General features: G+C 38.9%; 1 protein-coding gene across 4 annotated transcripts in view; it reads left to right on the forward strand.

Annotated features, from left to right (window-relative positions):
- The window catches only part of SHROOM2 (shroom family member 2), a 245,925-nt gene that overhangs the window by 161,010 nt on the left and 71,264 nt on the right, over positions 1–13,651 (forward strand). For all 4 annotated transcript variants that reach the window (XM_036747864.1, XM_036747865.1, XM_036747867.1 and 1 more), the window contains exons 4-5: positions 1,325–3,866; positions 5,491–5,591. In XM_036747864.1, coding sequence (XP_036603759.1) covers positions 1,325–3,866; positions 5,491–5,591 — 2,643 coding nt within the window. The remainder of the gene's footprint in view (positions 1–1,324; positions 3,867–5,490; positions 5,592–13,651) is intronic.

Genomic DNA, 13,651 nt, shown 5'->3' on the forward strand with positions numbered 1-13,651 from the left:
TCTGAGTTAGCCCTTCGCCACGCAATTTCCCTATGTATGTACACCTTATTAGGGCAACTAGGTAGCATTGTGGATAGGACATTGGGCTTGGAATCAGGAAAACTCATGTTCATGAATTCAAATCTAGCCTCACACATTTAAGCTGTATCATCCTGGACAAGTCACTTAAGCTTGTTTGCCTCGGTTCCTCAACTGTAAAATGAGCTGGAGAAGGAAATGACAAACCACTTCAGTATCTTTGCCAAGAAAGCCCCAAATTGGGTCACCGAATTGGACATGATGGAACAACAACTAACATACATTTTATTATCATTTTAAGCTTGTGCCTGTTCTGCCTGGGGCTCTTGTGTTTGCAAAAGGATTATGTCCTCATTTTGGAGCAGATTGTTTCTATAATAACTATCCTTGATATGTCTATTTGGTAAATAAATTTTCTAAAAGATAATTAAGTGTGACCGATAATCAGTGGGTAGGTGGGGGCAAGGGGGAGCTATGGGTAACAGTACTTAAAAACTCTAGGTCCTTAGGGTTACCTGTAGAACTCTTACAGGGTAGTAGTCTGCTGTCCTCTTAGAGACTTGACCTACTAGTCTAAGTAAGAGTTGAGGAAGTAATCCCAGAAGGGGTCCTATACCGGAGGTAGCTAGGTGTCTCACACTGTTTCTCATGAACCCATGTGCTGCCCATTAATTATCAGCCATACTTGTTTTCAGAAAAGGATGCTTACTAAGCGGGGCTAGCAGTGGCAGTAATTACAGTTGAACCTTAAGTGGAGTCACACTTCCCTTACACCAAATTCCTGGGCAGAGTGGGTTCATACTCCTTGTAGCAAAATGGTGATGAAGCCCAAGCACTGACAACAAATGTAGCAAAGGAGTTTAGTTACTGATTCCTTTTATTCCTTTCCAGTGTCCTCCTTTCTACATGTCCCTTATTTATCACTCTCTGATGGGCTCCTTTATTGTATACATGGGTGCCTTTGTAGTGTACATGTGATGTATTCCTTTCCTTGGTGTTACTTTTTCTTCTCAGATGATAAATTAAGAGTCATAAAATGGAAAAAAAAATTCTTATAATTTTCCTTTTGTTCTGTCTACGGAGAGATTCTTTTACCTTATAATAATTTAGAAATATTAGATTTAATATGAAAACTCAATAATCATATTTTTGTAACAGAAGCCTTTATTGTTCTGCTTTGTTAAGTTTACCAATAGAAACAACTCTACGTATGAATCTTTTTTAAATTGTTATAATTTGTGCTTTTATCTTAAGTTGCAGCATTTCTGAAAAATGATTTCCCTTTTGTGCTTCTCTCATTTTCTAGCTCTTCATCCCATGACCTGTCAAGTTCATGGGATCAGACAAACCTGCATCGCACTTCTGACCAGTTCAGTTCTCTGGGTAGCATGGACAGCTTGGACCACTCTTCCCAGCCGTACTCCTATGGACGACTTTCTGCTGCAAAATCCAACAGTAGCATTGACCACCTAGGCAATCCAAACAAGCGTGATTCTGCCTATGGCTCATTTTCTACCACCTCTAGCACCCCTGACCACACTTTGTCGAAGGCTGATGCCTCTTCCACAGAGAACATGCTGTATAAGGTAGGCCTATGGGACTCAGCAAAGCCAGGAACTAGCAAACAAATCCAGTCCTTCAGTGATAATATTCAAAGCCTAGAAGAGAGACTTGGATGTTTGCCATCTACTCTCCAGTATGAGAATAACAGAAGCCCTAGACTGGAAGAAAATACCGACCCCAAACTTATTAATTCTGGAAGGTCTAGTTTTGGGCCTGTTTGGTATGTTCCTGAGAAGAAGAAAGCATCTTCTTCCCCACCACCTCCCCCTCCACCTCTCCGTAGTGATAGCTTTGCTGCTACCAAAAGCCATGAGAAAGCCCAGAATCCTGCATACTCGGAGACAGCCAGCACCCAGCACTTTACTGTTCTGAACCGATCTCAGCCAAGGAGTGAATGGAGACCAGAAACTGCAGATCAGCCGCGAAGAATGATAAGAGTGAGTGATGGGAAAAGGACCAATAATGCCCCCTATAAACCTGATCTTAACTTGGACTACAGTTGGCCTTCCTCTGATGATAGATATAGCAACAACCCAGGGAGTAATAACAGGCTACAGTCTTCTTTGTCCAGCACAGATGTTCGTTTTGCACAGTCTGCTTATGGTTACCACCACCAACGCCAATATAGCGATGAAAGCACTTTTTTTCACAGTTCCAGGGCAGCCAATTCGTCTAAGGAACAGCGACATTTAGCCCACTATGGTGGCCACCAAGAGCTGCCTGCCGACCACATTCAGACCTACAATCCTGCCCAAGTTAGGCTACTGAGTGCCCCTGCTTCCATTAATAGTGCTACTGACCAGAAGATGGAGAACACTGGACAGTCTCGCTACTACTGTATAACAAAAAAACAACCAGCTCAGGGAAGCAACCAGCCACAACTCCTCAAAGATGAATATTGGAGGTCTGGAACTGGAACTGATGTGTCTTCTGGACCACATGAAAATCTTGCCATAAACATGATGGGCCAAAAAACCAAATGCCATCTACCTCACTGTGACGAGTCTTCTATAGATTTCGGTGAGAGGAACAATTCTTACCCAGTGGCTAGAGGAGGGGATGGCTGGTCTACTGGTGATGATGAGTCTCAGAAATCCAGCCACCTTGAGAAAGCCAATCAAAAGAGAGTTGCAGAAGACTTTAAGTGGGGTGAAGAAGAAAGTAGCAAAATCTCTCCACAGAAGACCCCCATGTTGCATTCCTTAGCCCAAGAGGGAAAAAACAGGTCTGAAAACAGTCAAGATGGTGGTATAGAGAAACCACTACCATTTGATGCGCAGGTAGGTAAACCAACACGAAGGAGTGACCGATTTGCAACAACCCTAAGGAATGAGATTCAGTTGAGACGAGCAAAACTTCAGAAAAGCCGAAGCACAGCTACTTTGACCGGGACAAATGAAGAAGAAGAATATGCTGATGGCTGGAAAACAGAGGCAGGAGAGAATTTCAATACAACTTCAGAGGGATCTTTCAATAATACCTATAAAGACCATTTAAAAGAAGCCCAGGCCAGAGTTCTGAGAGCTACCTCTTTTAAACGGCGAGACTTAGAGCCCAGCTCTGCTGACCATTACCCAAGGTCATCACCTGAACGTAAGGCTAATGGATACAGTTCTTCATCCTTGTTGACGCTGGATTCTGACAGTGCCTCTCATTTCTTTGATGGAAGCCAGACCAAGGCATCTACATCTGGGAATGGCATGCAGCATGTCCCCCGCATTGGGGGCAGGAAGAGATTCACAGCAGAACAAAAGCTGAAGTCTTACTCTGAACCAGAAAAAATAAATGAGGTGGGAATTTCAGGAGATTACCATCATCCCTGCCAGTATCCCAACACATCAGGGGAAACCATGGGCTCTTTTGCCGATCGGTGGAAATTTTTTGAGGAAACGAGCAAGCCCTCCCATCATAAGCCTGCCCAAAGACAAGCCATTTATGGCTTGCCAAAAGAACAAACTGATAGACCAGGTAGGCAAAGTTATGGACACGGGGTAGGAGAACAGTGGTATCAGAAAAGGACACGGACTTCTTCTTTTGGAGAGAACTTAAACTGCAGCAGTAGTAAAGTTGAAAAGGTGGGGAAATCTGAACAACCTCAGAGACTGGGAACCTTTGCGGAGTATCAGGCTTCCTGGAAAGAGCAAAGAAAGCCCTTGGAAGCAAGGAGTTCTGGGAGATATCATTCAGCTGACGATATCCTGGATGCTAGTCTTGAGCAACATGACAAACCCCAGTATATACATGAAAGATCCAGGTCATCACCATCTACCGAACATTATAAACAGGTAAAAAAAAAAAAACCAACCCCAAAACCCAAACCATTTAATTCTTAAATTAAAATAAATGAAATTAAATTTGGAAACCAACTTCAGTTTTAATTTATTCTCATGTACACAGATAAGCCAAATATTTTATTGTCATGCACATAGTTTTGTTTTTTAAAATTTATTATTTATTTTTCCCCAGTTACATGTTAAGTTTTTAACATTCATTTTTAAAGCCTTGAGTTCCACATTCCCTCCCTGCCTCCCTCTCTACCCACCCTCATTGAGAAGGCAAGCAATTCAATATAGGTTATACATGTGTAGTCATGCAAAACATTTCCATATTAATCACATTTCATACACATAGTTTTTATTAGTGTCAATACCTATGAAATGGACTTTCATATAAAGAAAGCAGTAAGGACTTAGAAGTATATATATTTCCAGGTGCTGTAATTTTAACATCCCTACACTTCTCTTATTCTAGTCTTTTGATTAATTTCCTACCTTGTTCTGCTGGAGAGAAAAAAAAAACCGAACAAATGGAAGATATGCCTGAGTTGGGAATATCCATGCATACACACATTCTTAAGAAAAGAATAAAGAAAATAGTTCCTTTTAAGGCTCAAGGAAAAAATCCTTTAAAATATAACCAAAACTTGCATTTGTGTGGCATTTTTATTTTTTTTTAACTGGTACTTTATCTTTCTCTATATTTATATTATCTATTGCCTTGAGGGTGAAAAGTTGCCTTTGTAGATAAGAATAATTAAATAATAGGTGGCTCCACTTTCAGTAGTACTAGAGTTCAGTCTGAGCTAAGCATTGTTTCCTTAAAAGCATATCTACCCAAAAACTATCTGTTGAATTAAATACAGTCTAAATAACCCCTTTGGAATCTATCAAGAATGTTTATGGAGGGTTCATTATACTTTATGCCTTGTTTGATTCAAAATAATAAACTTCAAATTTGGGAGAGCTTAACATGTGACCAGTCAATTTAATGCCAATATTCAGCTTGCTTATTTAAAGGAAACTGTAATTCACTGACTCTTGGTACTAGGCGGAAGTGCATTGACTGAGAGCATATTGTTTCTAAGATAGTGCCATTTGAGTATAAAACTGAATTCAGCTTGCAAAACAGTTGAGGCTGACCTCTAAGAATTTCATGCTTTCTAAATCTGGAGAGAGCTGTAAATAGTGGCCATGAGACGGGAAAAGCCTTAGCTATGAATTGCCTTTGTTAAAATGCTGAACAACAGAACAAAATAAATCCCCCCAAAAAACCCTCAAGTAAGTTTTAGCATGTCGTGGTTTTTTTTTTTGTTTTTGCCATTTTAGTTGTAAAGGTTGGTCGTCTTTCCATGTGAATTTTATTTTTCTTGCAGAACAGAATGGGGCTTTGAGTGGGGGCTTGAAGAGGAGGCATTCAGTTATTTGAGGGAAGTAGGTTGTAAAGCTGGATGGGAAAGTCACATGGCACACTACTACATTTTAAGCCAAGTCAGTTCAAGAAAACATGCAACATTATTGACTTCATGTATACTCAAGCAAGGCAAATCCGCAAATGAGAGGTTTCATAATGCTAGGTTTTCTGAAGAAAGAAACTTGATGAGTCGGTGTCTTATTGTGTTATCCTTTTCAGGAACCCTCTGCTGGAGTGAGAAGGCAAGCTGATGATTCTGGAGAAGATAGAAATTATATTTGCTCTAAAATCAGTACTGATGAGGGGAATTCCACTTTGAGGTAGGAACATTTGGGGCTTTTGCTTAGTCTGAAAGTTATTTTTTCTTTCATATGAATGTTTTTGTTAAAATAGATGGAATGTTTGTTCTCTTGCCAAACCAAAAAATGGATGTTAATACGGCATTATTTCCAGCCTTCAAAAGGCTATACATTACCACTTTTTGGGTACAGTAAGCTTTTGCTATAAGATAGATGACAGAAAAATTCCTGGGGCTAAGGTTTCTGGTTCTTCTTTGGCATTTTTACTTCTTAAAATGGCTGTTGCATTTTCAGTGCAGAAAGGAGATTCGTATGTAGACAGAAAAGAAATCTAACTTTATGTTCTACAATTAGATGCTTTAAAAAATGTCCAACTTTTTGTAAAGGAATGTTTCAATATTCTACTCTGCAGCTGTGTTGTTGGATTATAGTTCTCTAAAATTAAGACTTGATGTACAGAACACAAAAGAGGGAAGAGTTTCTAAATTTGAGTTCTAAAAATCAGTTAACTTTATGCTTTAAAATAAGAAACAAGCAAATCCACACCAGAGAGAGATCAAAGCTGTTTGAAGGAACTAAGCATCAAAGTTGTATGCTATAATGCTGTGTATTATAATTAAAAACATTGTGAGTATAGCTGTTTAATTGCAACAAGACAACTTAATTTATATTAGATGCATGCTGTTCTCTTGCCTTTTACATATGGAATTTGGTGGTAGTGAGAGGGGAAAACTCCAAATGGAAACTGAAAGTCACTTGTTTATATGTAGAGTAACCTTAATATAAAAGTCTTAATTGGGCATGCAAATATGTGTACCCAGTAGTATGGCATGTTGCATATACTTCCTTTTTTGTATAATGAGCATTAGATTTGAATTAAACACCTAACCCTCAGAGTCATTCTATTTACATGCATAGTCCACCTAAACCCCTCTGCAGTGTGTTTTTAAAAAATCATTTTCAGTCTCAGCACATACTGTTGCAGTGGTTTAAGAACCATCCTTTTATTAACCTTATAAATGAGTATCAGTTTCCTATGTGCGTATAAAGCGAGAGGACAGAGGAGAAAGGTACCCAGAAGCTATGCTGTGTATACTTGTGTAGAAAGTCAGTCTTTATGTAACTATCCTTTCCATATGAAACAGAGGGCCCATGGGTAACAAAAAAGATGTGAATAATACACCTACGCCAGCTCTTTGGCAGTGTCTGTGCAGCACAATTCTAGCTTTATTACAGTGGAATCCGTGTAAATCATGTGACTCGGCACCAGCTGTAATGATTTTTAAAAGCCTATTTCCCAGTCCTGTTGCAGTTGTATTATTTAGGCATCACACTGCATTGCAGGGAAAGGATTTGTTAAGAGTCCTCTTTCATGGTTTTTCTCTGCAGCTCTTTGTCTCATCCCAGGGTCATTTAAACTATTCAAAGAGCACATATGGTTTTTGTACTAAAAACTTCCAGTCGGAGAATTTAATTCCTGAGCTATGAATAGATCCAAAGCGATAATGAATGGCTATAATGTAAGGACTCAATTTTTTTTTTTTTTTTGTGGAGAGGTAATGCCATTTACACATGGCAAAAATAGAGACATGATCAATTTTTAAAATTGTTTTGGGTCTATTTAGTCACACGCAAGAAATGATTATTGTTACTACTAATAATAACATTTATATAGCCCTTTATAATTTACAAAACACTCCTCAGCGTGATCCAAGATATAAGTACTGCAAATACTTATTTTCATTTTAGAAGTGAGGAAATTGTAGCTCAAGAGGATAAATGATTTGTCCACCATCATGGTGTTGGTGTCAGAGTCAAGACCAAGTCCTGTTCTGTTCTTTTTGTACTTTATAATATTTTCACAATAACTTCCCATTAACATTCACTCCGGTGACCCCTCATGGTGTAAAAGTCAGTCGGCTATTTAAATTTTTTATGGTCCTATATTCTATTAATAAGTTAAATTTTAAATCAAATGTTTTGCAAATATTGCTCACTTCAGTATTAAAATAGTGATAATTGATTAATATGTAATGTGTAAAAAAGCTGAATATGGTTTAATAGACAATTTTCATACAATGTTTAATTCTTGTTTAAAGATTGGGACTTAGGAAAGAAATGAAGTCACTTAAAAATGTAAAAGATGGCAATAGTAATTTTCCTTTAATTTTAATTTTTTTTAAAAGCTAGTAAAAAAATTTGTTTGGACTTAAGTGAATTGAATACACCTTATCTTTAAGGTGCATAAGCTGTCTTTGTGACTGTCGTCCGCTATGTGGTCATAGGTGGGAATAAGCATTTATATAGTGCCTACTGTGTGCCAGGCATTGTGCTAAGTACTTTTTACCCATATTAACTTATTCGATCCTTCCAACAACCCTGCAAGATAGGTGCTTTTGGTACCTCCATTTGAGAAAGGTGGAGGAAGCTGAAGCAAACAGAGACTTGCCCAGGGTCATGAAGGTAGTATCTGAGGCTGGTTTTGACCTCGAGTCTTCTTTACTCTAGGCCCAGTGCTCTGTTCGTTGAGCCACCAGCTGCCTTTAAGGGACCTCAGAGGCCATCTGGTCATTTTATAGATGACCGAAGTAGTCCCAAGAAATGAGGAATCTCAGCAATATTTTTAAATAGGCATTCGTATTGGGATAATTAGATAAAGTTGTGGCAGTAGACGTTGCTGTTTACTTACTAGTTCCAATTCTATGCAACCGAACTTCTTAAGTGTGTGTGTGTGTGTGTGAGATCGACCCCTTTGGCAGTATAGGGAAGTGTATAGACCCCCTTCTCAGAATAATGTTTTTAAATACATGAAATATATAGAATTGTAAAGGAAATGGGTTATATTTAGATAATTATCAAAATGTTTTAAAAAAAATAATTCACCAAGTGTGGTGGCTGGTGTACGTATGCCTGTGATCCCTTATACTGGGGAGGTCAAAACTGTTGGATCTCTTGAGCAAAGCAGTCATCTGTAATAGGTCAAGCCTAAGAGGTGTCTGCACTAAGTCTGGCACCAATATGGTGAGACCCTGCTGCATGGTACGGTGGATAAAATGCCGGACTTGGAGTCAGGGAGCCCTGAGTTCAAATACAGCCTCATCCTTCTTAGCTTTGTGATCCTAGACAAGTCACTTCCTCACTGTTTGCCTTAGTTTCCCTATCTTTAAATGGGGTTAATAATAGAACCTCTCTCACAAGGTTGTTGTGAGGATCAGATGAGATGATAATTGTAAAGCTCTTGGCACAGTACCTGGTGCATGGTTAAGTGCTCTAAATGTTATTGTTATTGTGGTGGTGGCTATTATTATTAATGTCACCAGGCTGGCTTCTGAGGTACAAACTGGACTAGCTCAGAAACAAAGAAGTCCAAACTCATGTGACGGTCAGTGATGAGATTGGGCCCATGAGTGACAGACCAGCTTGAGTGATATAGGGACACCCTGTCACAGAAAAATAAAATGAGATTTTATTTATTTAAATTTGTTATTTTATCTTAATTAATGTATTTAAAGTTGTTTTTAAAAAAATTTTTTGAAAGTCTACAGGCTTCAGGTTAAGAACTCCTGCTATACATTGCTGTCATCTTAGAAACATGTAATTATGGCACAAGCAAAAATAGAATAAGGGTGGAAGGGAAGGAAGGAAAAGCTTTGGGAATTAAATAGATTTCCTTGTCCTTGTAGTTTAGGAAGGAGAAGCTCCTGCATCAGTGAGGGCGCTGTGAGCTCAGGCAGTGTACCACCCCCTTCTGTCCCTAATCTTGATCTCCCCTGCCCACCATGTGGTAGGGCCCCTTTCCATTCAGGAGCTTTCAGAAGAACCTTTGGCCATCAGGAGGAGGCCAGAGATTCTCTCCTGCCTGCCAGCTCAAGTAAGGAGCAAGTCTTCCCACAAGGGAGGGCTTCAAATAAAATTAAATTTTAACAAAACTTAATCTTATTAAAAATCCTAGGGTACTGGGGGATGGAAGGAGTTGGGATACAGGCAGAAGAGCTCCACTCTTGTTGGAGCATCTTTAATCTTTTTCCTGTTATCTCTCTTCTGTTTTGTTCTGCTTATAAATGTGTGTATATGTGTGTGTGCACATGCACGTGCACGTGCGCACATGCACATGGATGCCTGTGGTGCTTTGAAGGATAATGTCTAGAATAGACTAAGCCTAGAATGATAATACCTCGAATGATAACCTCCCAGTAAAAGAAGAAATACCAGCCTCTTTCCCTGTTGTTACCCTGCTAGCTGTAGCTACTCTAATAGTCAGTCATCATGAGAACTCTTTTCTTTTTAAAGGAAAATATGGATGTGTCTATACACCAAATCTCCCATGTCTCTGGAAAGGGCTTTGAAGCAAATCTTAAGTACATCAGTTTGTACCCCTCTTCCACCTCCTACTTAACTTTGAGGCAAGACATTGTCAGTTAACATTTCTGTCTCTAAAATGGGCTTGCGTGACTCACCTTGCTTAGTTTTGGCCTTGTGTTTTTCCTTATTTCTTAAGGGAGGATTTCATATGCGATCAGTGGTTCTCAAACTTTTGGGTGTCGGGGACACTTCTGTACTCTGAAAAATTATTGAGGGACGGGGACCTCTCCCCCCCGCCCCAGACACACTCAACAACAACAAGAAAGAGTACCATGAATGTGTCCATGAGTAAGATTAAGGATATTGTACATATATGTATGTGTTCTTACATGTATACACAGACATACAAAAGCTTTTGGGGGGGTGATAAATGTATGTATATACGCATGGGTTATACATATATCGATACACACACATAGATAAACTCTCCCACAAAACAAAAGCTTTTGGGGAGGGTGTCCTCAATAGTTGTTAAGAATGTAAAAGTGTTCTGGAGACTAAAAAGTTTGAGAACTGCTGATGTAGTCTGTGCCCACTCTATATAGCATGAATGAGTGTGTGTGTGTGTGTGTGTGTGTGTGTGTGTGTGTGTGTACGTATTTGGGAGGAGAGGGTGGTCAATGTTGTGAAATACTGTAGAGAAAAGGCTGGACAGGGACTGTCTTTTACCTTTCTTTGTATCCCCAGCACTTAGCACAGGGCCTGGCGCATAGTAGGCACTTGATAAATGTTTATCAACTTATTAACTATTGGACGATAGATCATGGGCAAGTTTGGAAAGAGCAATTTCAGTGAGGTCAGGAGCCAGGCTGCAAAGGACAGAGAAATGGATGAGAGAAGAAATGGAAGCTTTGAATGTAGACCAGAGATATCAAACTCAGTCCTACAAAACTCCTAAATATATAATTGGGAATTATATATATATATATGTAAATATATAATATATATATATATATATATATATATATATATATATATATAAATATATATATATATATAATTGGGAATAATATAATTGGGAAATAATTGACAAAATAAATAAAAAATTCAATACAACATAGTTAATGTTAATTGGTGGTTTTCTAAGTCAGTAGGTAGCCCTCAGGGATCCCTTTCTGTTTGAGTTTGTCACTACTTTTGTAGACAGTTTTTTTTTCTTAGGAGTTTGGCCATGAAAGGGAGGAGAGAAAGTGATGAATCATGGAATAAAAGAATCATGGGATATCACCATCTCCAAAGAATCAAAATTATGGGTCACCCCCTGGGCAATGGAAAGATGCATGATGGTTATAATAAATAGATTACTGAATGTGGTACAAAAAGTATCTTTAATAAGATTTATGTCTGGAAAAAAGTGGTCAGTGACAGAAAGGAATAACAAGACAGACAGCCCGTGTGCACTGGTACCTGGGCAATGTCAAGGGACATAAAGGAAAGTCTTTAGCACATTACTTAGGATTCCTGGGAATGACGCTGGATAAAAACTGTGGATGGGTTACCATTTGTGTCATTGGAGGCAGTACCCACATTGAGGAGACTGGAGATTTATTGAAGTATTAAAGCTTTGCCTATAACGTCCTTCATCTCCCAGGGCTGTTGCAAAGATAAAATGATTTAGCTTATTAATTTATATTGCTTTGCAATTATGATATTTATATTGCTTTGCAAACTTTAAAGTTTTTTAAAGTTATAGATAGTGCCTATTTAAAATGCTGTAGTAAATGCTGACTGTTGTGAAGGGATGCTACCATATTTTACAAAATCCCGATAGCATAGCACTGTCAGAAATATGACTGGGCCAAGTGGGAAACTGATTCCACCTTGCCCAGCTTTTCTTATATTCTTGTATTCTAAATAAACTATGGATAAACAAGCCAATAAATACGTGCCCTCTGGTAACTTTTGTTGAGACCGTGAAATCCAACCTGTCACAGGCTATCTAAATAAAAATTTTCAGTAATTTTCAGGATTTGACCCTGTTCTCACTATGATATATTAAGGATTTAGTTGATTTGTTTTAATTCTTTAAATAACACTTCAAAAACAACTTTTAAAAAATAGGCTCTTGTCCTGCTTTCATGCATAAGATTCAGTACAGATGGCCCATTTCTTCACATTACAAATAAAGGTGGTCCATTTAGTCAATAAGCATTTATTGAGACTGCTTGCTTTATAGTCCCTTTCTACATAAACGCACACCTGTATGTATTATGAGCTTGCCCAAATTATATTACCTGGTTTAAAAATAGACTTTCAGTAATGCTCTGTAAACCATTCAGTATCTTTGTCAAGAAAACCTCAAGTGGGGTCACAAAGGGTTGGACAGGACTGAAACAACTGAACATTTAGTGCAACTAAATGTAAGTGACACAGTGGATAGAACGTTAGGCCTACAGTCAGGAAGACCTGAGTTTAAATCCAACCTCAGACGCTTACTATTCGTGTGACCTTGGGTAAGTCATTTAACCCTGTTTGCCTCAGTTTCCTCATCTGGAAAATAAGCTGGAGAAGGAAATGGCAAACCATTCCAGCATCTTTGCCAAGAAAATCCCAAATGGGTTCACAAAGAGTCAGACAGCTGAAATGACTGAACAAAAAGAATAGTTAGACTGGTTTTTTTTTTCCCTGAGACTAATAAGTAGCTCTCTCTCCCCTAACCCTGACCTCCAGCAATATTTGTAGAACACCCACCATGTGCCAGACACTGTAGGAGTTAGAAAGAACTATAGGATGTTTTCTTCCCCCAAGGTGCTTATTGTGTAGTTGGAGAGGGAGAACATAGGTATATGAAAAGTTAAATAATAATACAAGATTTACATAACCATTCTAGACAACAGTAGAAGAGACAACCCGAGGCAGTACATGAGTAATTGGCAAATGAAGCGTATAGACAATGATGGGTATGAGATTTCGGAGGAAGAAGAGAGCGAGAGCAAGAAGAAACTGGTTGGTAAGATAGAAACAATGGGAACCTTGCTGGAAGTTACCCAAGTGATTTTAGGCTATGTGATAGATAAGGAGGGAAGCCCCTCTGAACACAGTTTAATATGTATTCTGCCCTTTTGGAGAGCAGAGCTGGATGAGCTCAGAGCAAGACTGGTGTGGTTTGAGGATTTCATAGGGAAGGTAGCTTAATAAAAAGCCATCAGGTTCTTAAAAATAAAATACTATGGCCTTTCTCTGTCCATTTCTAATTTACCTTTCCAAGTTAATTGCATGTTACTGTCTTTCATTGCACTGCACATTCTATCCAAGCTGGTCTATTTGCTATTCCCTGTATATAGTCTTCCGTGTCCTGTCTCTAAGACTTGGCACAGCCTGTCTCTGTATCCTCCATGCCTAGGATGCACCCCCTTCTCACATCTGCCTCTTAGAATCGCTAGCTTCTCCCAGGGCTCAGCTCAAGGGCTGTCTCTTAAATGAGGCCTTTTCTGACGTTCCAGTTGTCAGGGCAGGTAGGTTCAAAGTGGATAGAGGCCTCAGACACTTAGTAAGTATTTGACCCTGGACACGTCGTATAACCCTGTTTCTCTCAGTTTCCTTATCTGTAAAATAAGCTGGAAAAGGAAATGGCCAAGCACTCTTGTATCTTTGCCAAGAAAACCCCAAATGGGGTCACAAAGAGTTAGACATGACTGAGAAAATGACTGAAATGAAAAAATTGATAGTACTTCCCCCACTTCCACCTTGATATTTGTGTATATGTTGTGGCTCCAAGG

This window comes from Trichosurus vulpecula, chromosome 2, assembly GCF_011100635.1.
Source record: "Trichosurus vulpecula isolate mTriVul1 chromosome 2, mTriVul1.pri, whole genome shotgun sequence".
Taxonomy (NCBI): domain Eukaryota; kingdom Metazoa; phylum Chordata; class Mammalia; order Diprotodontia; family Phalangeridae; genus Trichosurus; species Trichosurus vulpecula.